The 18,804-nt window shown below is 35.4% G+C and overlaps 4 protein-coding genes and 1 long non-coding RNA gene across 6 annotated transcripts; 2 read left to right on the forward strand and 3 right to left on the reverse strand.

Annotated features, from left to right (window-relative positions):
* Nucleotides 1–900: 900 nt before the first annotated feature.
* On the forward strand, nt 901–2,900 carry LOC140968772 (RNA-binding protein 1-like). Its single transcript, XM_073429874.1, has 2 exons — nt 901–1,289; nt 1,842–2,900. The coding sequence occupies exons 1-2, from the start codon at nt 1,065–1,067 to the stop codon at nt 2,718–2,720; spliced, it is 1,104 nt and encodes a 367-aa protein (XP_073285975.1). The 5' UTR covers nt 901–1,064; the 3' UTR covers nt 2,721–2,900.
* A 1,523-nt stretch (nt 2,901–4,423) lies between these two features.
* Nucleotides 4,424–6,004, reverse strand: LOC140968679 (fatty acid elongase 3-like). Its single transcript, XM_073429712.1, has one exon. It carries the CDS (start codon nt 5,560–5,562, stop codon nt 4,651–4,653), a length of 912 nt encoding a protein of 303 aa, XP_073285813.1. The 5' UTR covers nt 5,563–6,004; the 3' UTR covers nt 4,424–4,650.
* Nucleotides 6,005–6,198: 194 nt separating this feature from the next.
* LOC140968664 (protein OSB1, mitochondrial-like) lies at nt 6,199–9,097 on the reverse strand. 2 transcript variants are annotated; one of them, XM_073429687.1, is made up of 4 exons: nt 8,662–9,096; nt 8,147–8,285; nt 7,447–7,528; nt 6,199–6,927 (listed from the first exon to the last, which is right to left on the reverse strand). In XM_073429687.1, exons 1-4 carry the CDS (start codon nt 9,006–9,008, stop codon nt 6,632–6,634), a joined length of 864 nt encoding a protein of 287 aa, XP_073285788.1. In that variant the 5' UTR covers nt 9,009–9,096; the 3' UTR covers nt 6,199–6,631. The 2 variants fall into 2 exon arrangements, with proteins under 2 accessions (XP_073285788.1, XP_073285789.1); XM_073429688.1 differs by lacking the exon at nt 7,447–7,528 and having other exon boundaries at nt 8,662–9,097.
* A 2,188-nt stretch (nt 9,098–11,285) lies between these two features.
* On the forward strand, nt 11,286–12,266 carry LOC140968680 (uncharacterized). Its single transcript, XR_012173821.1, has 3 exons — nt 11,286–11,398; nt 11,878–12,085; nt 12,246–12,266. It is a non-coding gene; the product is annotated as an uncharacterized lncRNA (long non-coding RNA).
* A 1,550-nt stretch (nt 12,267–13,816) lies between these two features.
* LOC140968681 (protein MIZU-KUSSEI 1-like) lies at nt 13,817–14,667 on the reverse strand. Its single transcript, XM_073429715.1, has one exon. The coding sequence runs from the start codon at nt 14,602–14,604 to the stop codon at nt 13,894–13,896; it is 711 nt and encodes a 236-aa protein (XP_073285816.1). The 5' UTR covers nt 14,605–14,667; the 3' UTR covers nt 13,817–13,893.
* Nucleotides 14,668–18,804: the final 4,137 nt, after the last annotated feature.

Genomic DNA, 18,804 nt, shown 5'->3' on the forward strand with positions numbered 1-18,804 from the left:
CGATTCTGTGACCTCATGTCCACAAAATTTTAGCTGCGAGATTATTCGATACATCGCTGAATTGTAATCACTGACTTTCTTAAAATCTTGGAATCTTAACATATTCCATTCATCACGGGCGGTCGGAAGTATAACTTCCCTTATATGTTCAAATCTTTCTTTCAATCCTTTCCACATAGCCATGAGATCTTTTTCGATGAGATATTCACATTTTAAACCTTTATCGAGATGTCGACGCAAAAATATTATAGCTTTTGCTTTTTCTTGTGATGAAGATATACCATTTTCTTTAATGATCTCGCTTAGACCCAATGACTCAAGATGCATTTCTACATCGAGAGTCCATGACATATAATTTTTCCCCGTAATGTCGAGTGCAACAAATTCGAGCTTTGTCAAGTTTGACATGGTGGTATTTTTTCTTCTGTTTTGGAGCTTGGAAAAATATGGAGGACTTTTAGAGCTTCGTGCTGATAACGTGTTGTGAAAAAATAAAAATTTACGGTAAAAAGTAAAAATCTCAAACTCTCAAAATTATCACACTACACACTTTATAATATTTTTCTCTCAACTCAATTGTGATTTTCTTCACAAATGAGAGATCTATTTATAGAAATTTTTTACAAATAATCCAAAATTAAATTACATCATTACCTTCATCATCACACACAAATTTCAATATTCAACACCTAATTTTATCTAATTTTCAACATTCAAATATTCAACATTCAAATATTCAATACACACATTTTAAATATTATTTTTCAACATTATCTAATTTATTTATTTATTAAAAAAACACAATAATTATAAAACCATATTCGAGGAACAGATTTTACAGTTGAGGGGTGAAAGTGTAATTCCACATCTCTGCTTCCTTAAAAACAACAAAATTTAATATTTTATTTAGTAATCACTTGACTCCCCGCAAGAAAGTTCCAAGCTTTTCTCCTCATTGGCATCACAATTCCCCCCCAAAATTTTCGTCACTCATAAATTATAGCTCTCCACACTAGGGTTTCGTTCCCCATCTTTTTTCCCAATTATCGTGGAAGTTGTTGAAAATGGACGATCCGGAGCAGAACAAGATATTTGTCGGTGGCATTTCGTGGGAGACGACGGACGAAATTCTGAAACTGCATTTTGGTAAATACGGCACCGTTTTGGCGTCCGTGATAGCAAAAGATCGAATTTCTGGGAGCCCCAGGGGATTTGCTTTCGTCACGTTTTCCGATTCTTCTGCCTTTCATCGTGTGCTTCAGGATTCCCATGAAATTCTTGGGAGAGCGGTCTGCCTTTCAGTCTCTCTACTTTTACGGTTTCTGTTACTTTTTTTGGTAGTCTTTGGGCTTTCACGTGTTTTTTGGGGGTTATTGACAAGGGAAAGTTTGAATTTTTCGGCTTCAACGTATTTTTCTGTTTCATTCATACACACGTCCATTATTTTAAAATTTCACCTTTTTCTTGTGTTTCTAATCTTTCATACTTAGGTTTGAAGTTTTTATTTATGCCTCTATAGTTTATTAAAAGGATTTGCTTCGACTTTCTTCTTTCCTTTTGAAAAGGCTATTTGAGTTTTAATTTGGGGCTCCTCGATTGCATCATATTTTGTTTTTGCAACATGCTAGTGATTATTTTTATTTCATTTGATCAAGCATGTGTCATTATTGACGTCTGAAATACGACTCTTGGCCTTATACAAATTTGTCTTCTGACTTCTAGGAGCTGGAAGTGCAACTGTAGCATGTGCTTTATATCACCCTGAGTTGATAAGTTTTATGCTAATATCACCTTTTTCCTGTGGGTTTATTTGATTTGTGGAAAGCCTTTTCTTTTAATAGGTTGATGTGAAAAAAGCAATTACAAAAAGTGAACAACAAAGTGATCATCAGCATGATAGAGCACTGAGTCGAACTAATAGTAGGAGTAACAGTAGGAGCAGCAGTCACGTTAGGACCAAGAAGATTTTTGTAGGGGGTTTGTCAGCTAATCTAACAGAGGAAGATTTCAGGAGCTACTTCGAGAAGTTCGGTAGGATTACTGATGTAGTTGTCATGCACGATAACTTGACTCATAGGCCGAGGGGATTTGGTTTTATTACATTTGATTCAGAGGATTCTGTCGAGGAGGCTGTGCATAAGAACTTTCACCAATTGGGTGGGAAGCTTGTGGAGGTGAAAAGGGCTGTACCCAAAGATGGAAATAGCAGTAATAGTAGTGGTTTTAATGGAAGGATAGGTAATGGAAGAGGACAAACTGATAATTCGTATCCTCGAGGGAATTACCTGCTTAACAATACCAGATTTGGGTATTCCCCCTCTGGATATGGCAATGTGGGCGGATACGTGTATGGAGGTGGAATGTTAGGTGGTGGTTATTCACCTGGAGGATATGGAGGAATCGGTTATGGTTTCCCTCCAATTGCACCCGGAAGCCCTTGGAGTCATGCGATGATTGGTGTTAGGACAAGTTTGTTGCCCTACGGAAGTGGGCCTCCTATTTATCCTATGCCTTTAAATGGGTGGACTGGTGTCACCAGTCTGACAGGGAATGGATATAATGGGTTTATTGACACCAGATTTAGTGGGAAATCTGCTCAATTTAGCAACAGGGACCCTCAAGGTACAGATGAATCGATGCCTGCTCACGCTGTTGAGAATAATGTAGACGATTCCTATTCTTTCAGTTCTGGTAGAGGCCTTGGAGCTGCTGCCAACTAACAGAGTGTCAAAAACAATAACAAGTCTTGCCCTATATATTCTAGTTGACTACTTTGTTACTTGATTATTCAAATCACAGGCTATGAAGTTTTCACGGGATGGGTAGGGGCTGTTATACTTCAACTGGTGTATGTTGTTCCTCTGGACTCCTTTGAATTCCATAAACATTTCAGTACTTTATTTCTTAATGTTAATAGTTACCGATTCAGCATCCAAATTGTTGTCTTTTTTATTAAAAAAAAAAGGTTGCAATTAATCTTGGTTTTCTTGCCATTTTCAGTGGAAAATTGATGTTGTCCATTCTCTAACGTTAAGATTTTTGCTGTTGTGATTAGGTTTGTTTTCATATAGGTAGCCAAAGTAATCGTGATTTACTGACCTTCTTAGGACCATTCCCGTACCTCACAATTTTCATGTGGGCTGTTTTTTCTTCTTTGTTTCGATTCAGTATGGGCCAATGATTGGTACTGTTTATTGTTATTGTGGTTGTTCTTGGTCCGCCTTGTACCTATGGTCCTATATCCTGTGCTATTCATATCGCATTTTGTTTTTGTCCAGGTTACTAGATTAAAATTGAAAGCTTTGGTTATATAATCTTTAACGCATCGTAAAGTTATTGACTAATTCCATGTATTTCTTATGTGCACCATGTATGCTGTCTGTATCTTTTGACTAGAGTCAATTTCCTGCTGTATTAACTCAGAAATGCTTGGTATGTGCCACAATTAATCTGGTCCACTGGTCCCCATCTCTTTTTACTTTCACCTTCAATAATGATCATTTGTAGCCTTTAGGACAGCGATATAGTGTATATTTGAATGACTTTTTTTCTGGTGAAGTTTTCTTTGATTTGCAGCTTGTTTTTTTTTGTTTAATTCTCGTCTCTATAAGTTTCCCATGGCATTGGCTCGTTGAAGAAACTACTGTTCTGTTATCCAAATGAGAATATATCTTAATAATCATGTTAAATACAGTTTAATTAAGTCTAAACATATGATTTAGATATTGATCACATTAACAACACTGACAAATGATATTTATATTTCATCTTACTGCTTCTCCTGTGTCGCTTGACAGAGAAGTCTAAATTTAAAACGTGAATATATTATATATTGTTATGTGAGAGAGACTTCTTGATTTGTTTGTATTTGTTGGTATATTATTTATGGATAAATTAATGTGGGTTTATAAACTGAAGAATCTACGTAATTAATTATAGTTTGGTAACTTAGGTTAGGAAAGGAAAGTAGCAGTTTGGTTTCATAATAAATTGAATTTGAAAAGTCGCAGTTCTACTAGAACACGTCTCTGTCTGCTCATGCACCATTTTCCGAAGTCGTCAAATAAGACTAAAAGCTTGAATTGAAAAGTATTGTATGAAACGAGAAACAAGCCAAATCGCATAAAATCATCATAAGATGGTTAAACATAAGTTTATATATCTTTTTATGGTAATGGGAGCAAGGTTATTTCATTTGGAAATAATAACTTTTAGATTTGCAACATAAATATATAGATTTAAAATATTTTATGAGACGGACGGAGCTCGAATTTTATTTATTTAAGTGACTGATTAAAAAAATTAATTTTAAATATAAATGATTGATTGAATAATTCATCTTGAATGAATAATTCATGTGAGTGAAGTTTTGATAATGATTGATTTGAAACTCTGGAGTTATTTCAAATTCACTTTTAAATTTCTCCAGACGCTTAGTGATATGGATATAGATCAGAATTGACTGTCCAATTGGATTCATTTGTATGAGATTGAGGAAATGGTGGTGAGAATTTTTTTTAAAAAAAAATTGAATTTTACTTTCTAAATCAAATATATCACATTTCTCCAGTAATCTACAAATTTGAGTTATTTACGCAATACATTTATATTAGTAATAAATAATGAACATGGCAAGGAGTCGTCCACTTGTTATGTTCTTGGATTGAAACAAACTGTGTTTTTGCTTTTAGTCTCCGAAGTCAGAGGTTTGGTTTCGACACCAAAAGCAGCAAAATCTCTTTCAATGCAGAGACACTTTCTTACATAGAAATCCAACACAAAGAACAGTACAAAGCTATTAAGCACAGAGTTGAACACCCATGCTCCCATCCCATTGCACCCTCCTTTCAAGAAATGCAAAATCAAAACTCCGATATGCCATGCCAAATTCGTGACCACCAGAACAATTTGGCAAAACATCGAGAAGGGGAAGTAGCTTTTCTGCAATCCGATCTCGATGCAGAACCGGTACCCATAAACCAATGTAAACACCAAAGTCATGGAAAGAATGGCGAGAACTTGAAAAGATTGAGTGAATTCAAGCCATATAAACGTCATAACGATGAGAATCGAGTGGTTGAAGAGCTGGAAATATGGGAAACTCCGTGGGTTTCTTAGGATTGTGAAGAAAGTTTTGAAGATGTGTAGGAAGCGGGAGAGGTAGAAAATGTATGACCAGAAGAACACGCGGCCGGAGGGGCGGGTGCCGAGGGGGAAGCAGAGCAGCCACTGGAATGGCGTTTTGGACCGCCGCCAGAACCACCTGGTGTCTCGTATCTCTGCGATGGATGAGAGGAGGATTCCGGTGAAAATGATGGCGGAGAGCAGAGCCAAAGCGAGGCTGTGGAGGGCCGGGAAAGGACCCAGTGAGACGGGATGGCGGCAGCGGAAGAGGCGGAGGAGGAGGTGTAGGGTGGCGGCGGTGATAATGTAGGTGGAGATAGAGGTGAAAAGGAATAGCCAAGTTGCGCCCCAAGACTCGCTGGGGCTCCACCTGAAGTGCACGATCGCAGGCTGCTCTGCTAGCAAATAGTTCAAATCTCCAGTCTGAAAGAACGTCATTTTGGGTAATCGAGTGTTTTTCGGGAAATCTGACGATGTTTGTGATTTGGTTGAAAATATTAAGGTTTGGACATTTTATTATTATAAAAGTAAAAGCATTTGGAGGTGGTTTGATTGAGATAAAGAAGTTGGAATAGGGGCTGTCTACGACAAGGAAAAAAATGGAAGGTTCCAATGTGATTTCATATTATTATCCAATAAGCATTATTTGCTGCGGCTGAATGACTTTGATCATGAATTTCTCGAAGGCAATCTCGGTCCTCAGCTAATTGTGGAGGGTGAAACTTTAATGTTTGAACAAACGTAGATAATTTATTATTAGTTTAAAAACAGGAGAGTTCTTGTTAAAAGTTAAAACCCTCTGGTCTCAAGTTGGAGATAAATAATTTTATATTCCGATGTGTGTGTGGTTGCGGATTGGGGAAGATAAATTCAAAACTGGTATATAAAATGGAATGGACAAGTATGTGTAGATTTGATCGGGAGATTTTTCAAACTACATCTATTTTTAATTTTCAACATACGCTAGAGAAGCACTTACAATTAATGAATTGATAATCATTGTATATATATATATATATAATAAAGTTATTTATCTATATTAATTGATAAGAGATTGTCCGACTACATCACCAGAGACCGAATCTTCAAGCTTTATATTGTTTCACATTTTGAATGCTTTAAAATTTAAATGAGAATGAAATGACTTAATTTCTGAAACAGGCGCGAGGTCAGACAAGCCTCAACTTCATATATACTGGTGAGATTGATTGTCCAATCCAGTCCCTCTACAACTTTTCTAACAAAAAACCAAAAGCAAAGGAAAAGACCCCACGATTTAATTTTGGGACCGTTCTTTCACAAATTTGATTGTGTACTTGGTGTTTCCCGCATTTTCCCCCCAGAAGGTTACTTGTCTGTGTTCAATTTAGGCATATCATATACCTGTAAACCGGGTAGCAGTAGCACAGCTATCTAACATCAGATTTGTTGCCCCACAAAGATTTTCAACCACCAAAAGCGGGAACTCCCAATTGCAGCAATTTTGTATCATTTGAGCTCCATGAGGTCAATTTCCTGGTGTATCATCAAAAACAAAAGGAGAAAGATGGGACAATGCGTTGATGTGTTTCTTAGAACCTCGTTTGTTCAACCTTGAATCGTGCAATAAAAGTTGCTTTTTGACCCATGGAGGATCAGTGTCTTTAAGCCAAAGTGCTTCACCGGTATCCTTGTGCCTGAAGTCAGGTTGATTTGGGTTCCGTTTATTAGATCTATTATCCCACCACTCGTCTGAGCTGCTGAAGAATACCTGCCACAGACGGAGTCGAGCTTTACGCATCCGCAACATCTCTTCTTCTGTAACTGTAGATTAACCCAAATACAGAGTAAAATAGTTAAAAAAGAAGAAAATGTAATGAGTACTTGCGAAGAAGTGATGTGTGGACGCGTTCGTTCTTGAAGGCTCCAAAGCTGTGAGGCATTCAAGAGCCCTCTAGAATTTAATCAAGTATATTAGCAGAAATTGAATAAAAAGTTGCTCTCAAGCTCTACCCAAACATATTAGCAAAAGTAAATGAAAACTGGTGTTACTCTTATGCAGCAGACAGAAGACGACCAAAAGGGAAAACATGGGAAAAATTTTATCCACACCAACACTAGCTCAAAATATAGTGACCATTTACTCATAAATTTTGATCATAAGGTTAGATGATCAAGGCAAAACTACTCAATACCCTGATGTTAGTTTTCACTAGTCCTAAATTTTCTTCAAACTAACTCAAATTATTTCATCAAGAAAATCCACTTAGTACCAAATGGAACTGCTTAGAGATTTCTGCCTCCCAAAAAAACAACAAAAGCAAAAGGTAAGAGGAACTCTACCTTTTGGTTTCAACTTCAGAGAATTTTGGCAGGATGAGCCTGCAGCATGTTGAACGATGAAATTCACCTGTGCAACACTAACCTAAAAGCAAAAAATTTGTGACGCACAGGAATTAAATTACACCCATATTCAAGAAAAGGTGATGGTGTGATGCATATATCCATATGCACAAAAGGTGAACAAGAGATTGACATGCCTACCACATCATATGAAGGTAGGTATTAATTTTGCATACACATCGCTGTACTTCAATACAGTCTTTCTCTGACTATAATAATAAATTTTCAATAAATTTATTATTATTTTTTCTTGATAAGAAAAGAAATTCATCAATCTATAAAAATATATGTGCAACTAAAGGATTAGACATTCTTTCAATCAATCTTTAGAAACTATAGATTGACAGGTCAAATAGAATACGGGCACTCAAACAAACAACTTTCACAATTCAGCAAACTAATTACATCATCATTGTATGGCCAGTAGCACGCCATGGGGTATTAAAACAATCCAATTTCAAGTGGTATAAACGTATCATTCCCACGTGGGATTGAGTTATTATTTGATTACCTACACTTCAAATTATAACTCAATTCATGGAACCAAAACTTGAGCTGAATCAAGAATACCTATCCTACCTCTCAAGTGAAAAATGCGTCTAAGTTTCATACAGATGACATCTAAAGTAGAACCTCAAACCTTATGGCGATAAATAGACTTCCCATCCTCATCCATCTTCTTGTAAGAAACTAGAGAACCCGAAACATAAATTAAATCTCTAAGCTTCAGATGCTCAACAGCTATTTCCGCCAAATCATCCCAAAACTCAAGCATAACCCTGTCAAATGTATAAATACAGTTAAGCCCATCCACTACCCATATCACTTCACTCCGAAAATCTTCAACCCAAGCCATAGAAAAGGGGTAAATTTTATTTGGACTCTGGGAAAAAATCAAATGCTCTGAAAAGCTTAAATAACAAAGGAAAGACCACATTATTATTAAAACAGTCAGCATCTAAGCGCCGGTTTTCAGTCTTATATTTTGGGACATGAAACTACACTTTGAAAACATGGAATTTTTTGGTCAACGTGTTAAGCACGTTTGGTTTTCTCAGATTCCAAATGCAATCAACGTGGACAAGACAATGGAAATATTGCACAATCAAAGATACAACACAGACACACACAAAAGAAAATCAATAAGCTCCTTACATAAAATCACGGTAAGCTCTGGCTGATGAATCCACTTTAAGACTTGTATAAACGCCGAACCTTCCGCTGGCCGTGTCGTAATTTTTAAAAGGGGCGCTTATAAAGCCAATTAAGCTTGCAGAATTGAGCATATTTGCTTCAAATCTGACAGTGGTAGGTCGCTGAAACTTGAGAGCACGTCGGTAAACCGTGCTTTCGTCAATGGATTCTTCAAGCTCTCTCAGATCGTAAATCCATGGCCGCTGGATCATGGCGGTTGAAGTTGAGAAGAAACGACGAATTCGAAAGAGGGACGAACTACATGCGCCGTTCTCGAATCGCCGCAGCAAGAGACGGGCAACTCCCATGAATCTTCGAAGCTCGATTCAGTAGCTTCGGCGGGTTTTTTCATATCTTTAGGTCCGAGTCTTAAATTCGGGGAATGGGAATTAGAGGTGTTTCGTTTTATTTTTAAAAAAATATATCATTATTCTAATAAAAAAAATCATAAACATGGATAGATTTTGGGCTAACTTGCATGAGATTCTGCTCAGTTTGTAGAAAAAATTTCTACACTAACTGATTCACACAAAATAAATTTTTACACAATCTGAGCTGCATATCTTTTCACGAATAAAAATCGATACAAAATATTAAAATTATAATACTAATATATGTTATTCGAGAACCCATTGATTTAGATTTGATACAACAAATTAGATTTTGAATATAAAATTGTTGATATCAAAACTTATTACACTTGTTTGAATATTCAAATATCATATATTAGTATTAAAATTGAAATAGTTTATATTTAAATATCACATATTAGTATTACATTTTCAATGTTTTGTACCGATTTTAATCCAAGAAAATACGTGTCATTGATATTAATATTTGTTATACATGTTCGGATACTCTAAAATTATACAATAATATAAAATTTGAAACTATTGGTACTTAAATAACAGATATCAATTTTTCAATATTTTGAATCACTTTTCATCCAAGAAAATATATGTGAGTTCAGATAGTATAGAAACATTTTTTTTGTGGATCACATATGTAACAACTATTGGCTATTCCGATCTTGGGCTCTTTCTGAGGGCTTCTCCTGCTAACAACTCCATCTGGGGCCTTCTCCTTTAAAGATTTTCTCATGTGTCGTCGCTTATAGAATATCTCACCTCTAAAAAAATGGTTTCTTTCGCCTTCTCCAACACTCGAACTCGTGACTTCCAGACTTAAGTACTTATATTTTTAGAGTTTTGGTATAAATTGGGCTACTGTAAGGGCCGGAACATAGGAAAGTCGTCAGGGAAAAGACCCCAGAGAAAGCCAGTTTACAGGAGAAATTTCGAGTGAGAACCCAAGATCGGGATATCTCATTATCCATTTTAGTCGGGCATCCCATTGAATTAGCTAAATAAGTAAGAATGACATGGATGTCACAAAAAATTAATCTTTTTCTATAATTACCATGAGTTATCTCGATTTTGGCTCTTTCTAAAGTCTTTTTCCCGAAAACGGGCTCTCACCATAGCCTTCTCCCTCACTATCGATTATCCATTACGAAATTTGGGTCACGAACAATTCTTAAACGAGATCACGGATGGTTCGAAAAAAGCATGTTAGCAGTGATGTGTCAACAGACAGAGGAATCAATGAAATTAAAGTCCCCCGTCCAATTAACATTGTAATATAGAATACAAATATCAGGATAATTGTTCCCACCGGTGCTCTGAATTTACTGGAGAATCTTACCGACCCATTGCGTTCTTCTACAGATAAAGAATTAGACAGTCAGGACTCTAGCGTTGCCAAACTTGATGCACTAAAACAATCTTCAGGAACCACATATTCTGATTATCGGTTACATGAGGGAGACCTTATAACATTACATGGTCTTGTAATGGCATTTCATGATTACAATCCAAGTTCATTTCCTGAGCAATCAACTCTTGTTCCTGATGGCGGTGGGCTGCCCATGTTTCTCCAAGGAACTTGCTATGTTTGTGTCTCTGTTTTTGTGGATGGTCACACTGTATTTTTTCTTAACTCATATTTATGCATTGTATTAAATAACACATTTTTTTTTTCTGACGGGTTAATATTTTTTCCCAGATCAGGATAATAGGCAATATCTTTCTGACGGGTTAATATCTTTTCTCCAGTGTTTTCAACTCCAATAAGGGCTGAGAACTTCAATTTGTCACAAATGTTGGTGGATATATCGGAACCGACAGGTAGCTAGTCTTGTTTGAAGTTTCGTGGGTTGCTCGAGTAGTTGATATCAACTGATGATTCAAAAGGATGGTGTTTGGTGTAGCAGGCATGAAGTTATAGGAATAGGTTGTGTAGCTGAGACCGTACCCGAACTCGAAAACTTTTGGACCCCTGTAGAATCGATATGTCCGTCCTGGATATTCTGAGGATGGACCAGGCCTCATCCTCATGTCTGTCATTGGTACGTTGATGAAATCCTTTGGATACCATGTCACTGGTAATTTCCCTCCTGCATCACATGAATAGGGCATATATAAACAAAAAATCAACTTCAATTTAAATTTGCTTCAGATCATTCCGACTTACCAGGATTATGGTCACCGAATATGGTTTCTGCCACAGCAACTCCTCCAGCTTCACCAGGACTATGCGACGTTTCACAGAATTCTTCTACTAAGCTATGGCATTTTCTGTGTCAGTGTGTCACACGGCATGTAGATGATACCTGAGATAAATCTACAATCACGCAAACGTAACAGCGCTCTTCTAATTGAATGTACTAATTATTGTTATCATGCAAATTTTGTTCAGACTCGAGAGATCAGTATTTCAAATTAAAGTTTCCTTTATCAGTTGATTACTTGAGTCAAGCTTAATAACTATGTGCTAGATTTAATTTTGGTATCTTTCTTTCCTTTTCTTGTTATTGTATCTCCTCCCTCTCTCTCTAAATTTCATGGAGTACTCGACACTCTGTCTCACATTTGTTTCATTTAGTTCCCTCATGAATCAGCTTCTTATTGTCCAAAGCGTAAGAGAGCCTTCGTAACGACAATTTTTTTAATTTTTTCATGCATGGTATATCGAAGTAATGTTTCTCATGAAAATCAAATGGCCTATTTATGTATGTTCATGAATGTTACACAGTGATTTAAGAATATGTGTGTTCGTTAATACATCAAGTTATGCTTTTTCATGATATGTAACCAAGCATATACGTTTTTTTGGCAGTGGGCAAGGCAAGCACATGATGATGCCTGTATCGTTCATCACAATTAACTATGTTAGCTTTGTGAATGAACAGTACAGTGATGAATGGAAATATACACCAAGAAATCTAGACTTACCAAGTCTTGCAATTCCAACTTTGGCTACTGCAGCTTTAATATCTGAGCTGCTGCAATCATCCGAGCCTAAACCAATGCAATTTTGTTGCAGGGTGATACGTTATATGGAAATATTTTCATATCTGATTGAAGCCCAATTTTCTTCTGGCTTTCCTTTCACTGTTTTGTTCCTTTAACATGCATATCATCTTATAATCTGTTCTTAATTAGGAACTTAATTCGGTTGTATCTGTTATTTGTTTGACGAAACAGGTTGTGGCTGTTTATGTTGTTTAAGGTCCACACTATCAGTTCAAATCCCATTTGCTTGTTTCGTCTTAGGTGTTTATCCTGTCCTATTATGGTAGTAATGGACGTTGATTGTGAAATAGCTAATATATTGTTCAAAACTGTCATTTGAATTACGAAGTCTACGAGCTTGTTTGTGCAGTAGAATTGAATACTGAACCATTTGCCTCTAATGTTGAAAACAATTGTGTTTATTTGACAATGGAAAAAAAAATACAAAAGTTTTAAAACTCTGAAGATCTTCAGAAGAAGAAGGTGCTTGAACGAACCCCACTTAAAGCAATTCATGTGTCTGATATTCTTTTTTTTGTTTTCTTTGTTATGTAGACGATGGGTCGTCCTCCTGCTATGTTGGGTCGACTCTGAGAAGGCTGCGACCTTGCTTGGTTTGGATTGTGACGATTTTTCACATGACATTTCTTCCACAAAAACGGCAGCCAAATCTCAGACTGGAGACCATGGCTTCCATGTAGCTCGACAGCGGGTTGCCTAAAGCAAATTTTAAAGCGGCGTCAGAGAATTGTGGCAAAAAAATACGGAGCTATGCTTTCCTCTTGTCAAGACCTAACATTTTCTTTTGACTCGAACACATTAATAAACAGCTATGATGATTAAGCTTGATTGGCAGTACTGCTTGTTTCAGCAAATTCTGGGTAAACTGTAGCCAATTCAAAGCCACATATTCGCCACTTTTGTCATTCTGTTTCTGTGTCTCGTTTTTTCAAATCCTGTTCATTCAATGTATTTAAACTTCCAAGACCACCAATATTGGTTATCAACAAACTTGAACAGCTTGAGAATTTCGGTTATCTTGGTCTGCTGCAGACTGTTGTGGGAAACCTCATGGATCCAAGTGCCACAAAACAGTTGGAAGAACGCTTGTGTGAACTGGATATGACGGTGGCTGGAATGCAGAATGTGTGGGCAACAAGTGTCTCTCAAGCAAACATGCTCGCAGAAGCTAAGAACATTAATATGAAGCAACTTTCATAAATTTCAGCTTACTTGCATGTTTTGTCTAATCCCGATTCTGGAAAACGCATTGGGTTTAAACTAAATATACTTGGATCGGGCCTGACCCGTTACAGAGGCAAAAAAGCTATCTGAATACTTATCTTTGCATTCCTAAAGCCCAAAAAATTAAATTTTACAAAAAGACACATTCTATTTGTATTTCCACATACCAAAATTTAGATATTCCTACTTGAAATAGAAAGTTTTTTAATAGATAATCAAAGATATAATATCAGAGTATTTTCTTGAGATTATGTAATTCTAATATTGATAGAAAATACCAGGAGATTCACGAGGATCAAACCCATTTTTTAGTTTTCATGAATATTCCAAAATTTTCGACGGAACTTTTCAAAAACTAATCTTGGTGTGGAATTCGGTAGGATCGATCAGAAACCTTGACATTTGGGTCGAAATTTCAAGGTTTCAATGAAAATTTAAACCATGCATGTGCATGGTTTTAAATATTGATTTGAAGCAGAGCAGAAGGATGACAAAACTCTAACCAAAGAAGGCCTAAGTGAAGAATTAATGATAGAAAAGGAATAGGAAGAAGAACACATTAAAAACGAAAATATTAATTGCATCCGGTATTTAATTACAAGCTTTTATTGGATCTGACAAAGAAAATACTAAGTTCTTGAGTTGTTCCACCATCCGGATTGATCATATAGAACGATTCAGAATCCTTGGATCCCACAACCTTGTCAAATCTTGCCCTGATATAACTCAATTCTCCATCTCCATTTTCCTTGTCGGAATACAAACCAGGCAACACTCCGGCCCCCATTGAAACTCCCTTCAGAAGCTTCATGACATGGACTTCTTCATCACCCATATTCTTCCTCCTTATAGAGTATCCACTTTTCCTGCCATTACAGTACACGGCCCACACAAACTCCTCCATGAGCTTCTTCTTCTGAGTTTTCGTATCGCTTTCCAGGGTGATACGAAGAATATCCGATGCCATTTCCTTGTGGAATGCGGAGGTTGACAAGGGGAGTTCTATCACGAAGATTGGCATTTTGTGTGGATCTTCTTGTATGGCAAGGTTGAGTCTTCCTTTGCGGTATCCGAATAGGGTCCCCGTGGTGGCTTTATCGGTTAGGAAAGGTTTGCGGTGGCGGTTCCCGAGTAGGGCTACCATCTTGCAGCCGGTGGTTAGCATGGGGAGGAGTTTGAACATACGGAAAAGGCCGCCAGCGGAGGAGGATTTTGTCGATTTCTTGTTCGTGTTAGTTCTTTGGAGGTTGAAAAGTAAGGCATGGTTTGCCATTTTGTGGAATGGGTTTGAACAAATTGGTGGCATATTTGGAAGGATTTATATTTCTATTGTTTGTGTGTGTGTGTGTGTGTGTTTTTTTTTTTTTTTTGGGGTTTCAGTTGGGACGTATGGAGTGAGAAAATCGTGATACGCACTCTTAAGAAATATAGAAAGATTGGTATACATACATACATCTATGATATAATAGAATAAGCTGGCTATTAAATTTTTGTCATGGGCTCGTCCCATGAGGTAGTTGAGATAAACTAGAGTTTTTTTAATTTGTTTAATTAAATTTACTAATTCGTGAAGATCAGGTTAGGGATGGAACCCAATCAAATTTTGTAAAAAAAAATTATCAACCTTTTCTTTTCATATTGATTATTATTAATACTTCTTCTGTGCTTACTATTTTAATGATATTATTATTGATGTTTATGCATAAATTTTATTTTTACCCAAGAAAAACTATTTTCCATTTGATGGGGCATTCAAATATCAGATAGAAAATGTGCCCAAGAGACATGATTAAGTTATGATTTGCCGTTCTGTGCATGACAGATGCAAGTTATAGATTTCCAGCTCACTAGACATGCATACATAGAGAGAACTGATTTGGGTGGAGCAGGTTTTACTAAAAAAAAAAGGTACATTTTAATAGAAAGTATGGTGTTAGATTGCACTTTTTTACATTTTAAAAACAATATTAATGCCCATACCAACATTAATTTGTCATTGTAATTTCACTCTTCGTAGATAAAGTTGTCAACTCCACCATCGACCTAAGTTCAAGTCAGTGTCGACCTTGATTAAAAATCCACAAACCAGAAAAAAATCGACCATGTGAACCCCTAGTTTTGATCGATTTCAAATTATATATGTAGTAGAATGATGACATTATAAGTTAAATCAAGAACCTAATTTGGTTTTATGGAGGTAGGATTTGCAGTCGTAATCTCATAATTGATAAAGTTTAATGTATGCTAAGAGATGGGATTTGATGTCCCGATCGATATTATGGTATATTAATATATCATGCTTTGTTGCAAAAACATGTAGGTGGTGGGAGCCGAAGGAGAGGAAAAAAGGGCTAAAGTTTTATCTTTTGCAACATGTATATTGTGGGGAGTAGGGCTAAAATTTGATGTTGACAATGCTAAAAAGATGAAAAGAAATTGAACTTCAATTGTGATGAGATAAGGAAAGGCTGACAAAAAATTGTGGGGGAAAGTTAAAAAAAAAAAAAAAGAAGAAGAAGAAGAAGAAGAAGAAGAATAAGAAGGGAAAATCCCCTTTTTGATCATGTCCCTCCCCATATATTTATACTTCACCATCAACATATATTTCCATGAATTGTAACGATTGTTTGAAATTGGGCACGAGAGGACAATTTAACAGATTTCTGGGAGATGTATAGAGCTGATTTATANTAAATATATTTTTTCGTCTTAATATATATATATATATATATAGAAATAAATACGTTTAAAAATCTTAATAAATATATTTTTTCGTCTGGTTAGAAAAACAAGAAATCTTCTGTAACATTTTTGTGTAACAATATGTATAACACCAATAAAAATTTATCGAACGTATTGATTCTTAAAAGTTTTAAAAAGATACAATTTATTAATTAGAAATATTATAGATAATGAATTAGCTAGAACTGCACCCAATCAACATCATTTCCCCTTATTCTTTCAAAGTCCCATTAGTCATTAGGCAAACACCCCATACAAAGGTACAGCTCTTCTTTCCCAATTCACTACACATTCTATCCACATTTCCTACTTTATTATGGGTAAATTGCAAAAGCTACCCTTGTATTTTTCAAAAATTTCTATAAAACCACAAACAGAAAAAGATGTGCTAAAAGCTCATATACTTTTAAACTTGAAAATTAATAAGGTAAAATCCCCATTTTACGTCTTCTTGAAATAATTTAAAACTCCCCGTTTAGATTTTTTTGCGGCTTTTTAAGCACATGTTTATGAAATTATATCAAAGATCAAAATGCTCAAATCGAAAGTTATCTTTTGATATTATTAAAAACATATATATGTTTCTTTTTCCCTCAAATTTAGCAAAATCTCCATATAAAATAAAATTTTTACTATAAAAGATGGAAGAACAAACATCTATTATTTTTTCGATTATATTCAAAATGCCATGTTGGACTTTGGGCATTTCAGTTCGACATAGTTTCATGTAGAAATCATGTACCTAAATAATTGGTCTAATTAATATGGGGTTTTAAGCTTTTAGCTATAATCTTTTTTATAACATATAAAAGTTTGTATCTCATTAAATTTTCATATATTGTTCTAGCTAGCTATTTTTTAAAAGTGGGTTCTTAATTTCAAATGTAAAAGTACTGAGACTTTTAGCTCATAATATATTAATTTTTCAATAGAGGTTTTAGCAATTTGAAGAAACCCCAGTATCATTTTTCTCAACAGCTTATCCCACTTTATTAATTTCTTTGCCAAACAAGTGATTTTCCTTTTCAATAATCACTCTCATTGTCTCAACTCTCACGATCATAAATTTCTTCTGCAGGAGTTTACTTCTTAAATTATACATGGCAGGTTTGGTGCGACTGAAATTAAGCCTAACAACTTGCATTATTTCATGTTGATGTTAAATAAATGACCCCACGTACGTCCGCTTCACTCGTTCCTTGCTATCTAATCAATAATAATGCTATATTAACTAAAGTATGTCTTCCATAGGATTGATGTACAAGATTTATACATACACACACACACACACATATATAATAATATATGTATACATATGCATGGAGTGATAAATTAAGTTATATCGTATTTCGCATCCGAAAATGACAATTTTTCTTGATTAATACTTCTACAATGTATAGATATGATCCTAACGCCTTTTATACGCGCTTCAGAATTGATCGTCGAGTTAAAGTTATCAAAAAATAGTGATGAATTATATAGGCCTACTGTCAATGTAAATATTTATGTGTGTATATATAGCATGCATGTCATCGTATAGTTATCCAGTCATAACATGAGCTGATTGAAACATTATTAATTTGTTCTTTATTGATGTTACATCAACATAATATTAAGGCTCGATTAATTTAATCTTCGAATATTGTAGCAATGGTTTTTTTTATTAATTTATTTATTGAGCAATTTCTGTATTGGCAATGGGAAATCCAGAAAACGAATGGACGAAGGGTCCCCTTTCCCCAAAAAAAATAAAATAATAATAATTTGTATGTGTTTTTCAGCTAGTGAACAAACCATCTTTTGCCCCCACCTCACCCACTGATTTAATTGAAAATATTGGTTCCATCATTGAATGTCACCCCCCACTAAGGTTGGCCTCGTCTAGTGAAGGATATAGATGTGTTAGTTGTCTGTAATATGAAATCCGTGTGAGTTGTATATATAGACTTGAATAATTCTCTCTAAGCTAGCATTTGACATTGAACAAAATCAAAATCTCAATCTTGACAATTCTCTCTAAGCTAGCATTTGACATTTGTTCAAGAAAACTGCGTGTAACTTTGTAAAAAGATATGGGGTTCCGATCCCTCTTAATACTTGACCGACCCACTGGGGTTTTCTATTATGTGAACAACTCAATCATAACTATTTTTTTTTTGTTTTGTTTATAGGTTCTCCGACTTAAAATAAATTTGATATCTGGTTAATGGAAGAGTATGTAAACTCAATGATACGATCATAATATTTTTCTTCGGGACGACGACTACGGCTAAAGCGCGCACTTGATCTTTGGAGATCTTTAATATCCCATTTTCAAAATAATATTTTAGTTCGTGTTTCATTTTTCTCTTTGGATGAATGAACATATATAACATATCCTTACATTAGGATAAATACATGTGTATTTTTATGTATTTTATCTATATATAGTACTTATTACAAAACGCAAGATTTTGAAACATGGGAACATGTATTGATCCCTTCGATTAATTATAACTATAAATTTTTCTAGGCCCATATTGATTTGGTTCTCTTGTTTTTGCAGGCATCGCACTCGGACAAAAGAGACTTTTCGTGTCTATATAAAACATTTCTTATGATTGCTAGCTATAATGTTCAGAAATTCTAGAGGCTATTAATCCTTAAATTATCCTTAATTTGTCACACATATGAAACCACATGCATGCATGTCTTTACGTACGATTGTTATTTTCAAGCCATTAAAATACGATCCAAAAATTTTTATTGACAAATCTAGATAGAT

The sequence above is a fragment of the Primulina huaijiensis genome, unplaced genomic scaffold (assembly GCF_012295235.1).
Source record: "Primulina huaijiensis isolate GDHJ02 unplaced genomic scaffold, ASM1229523v2 scaffold37775, whole genome shotgun sequence".
NCBI lineage: Eukaryota > Viridiplantae > Streptophyta > Magnoliopsida > Lamiales > Gesneriaceae > Primulina > Primulina huaijiensis.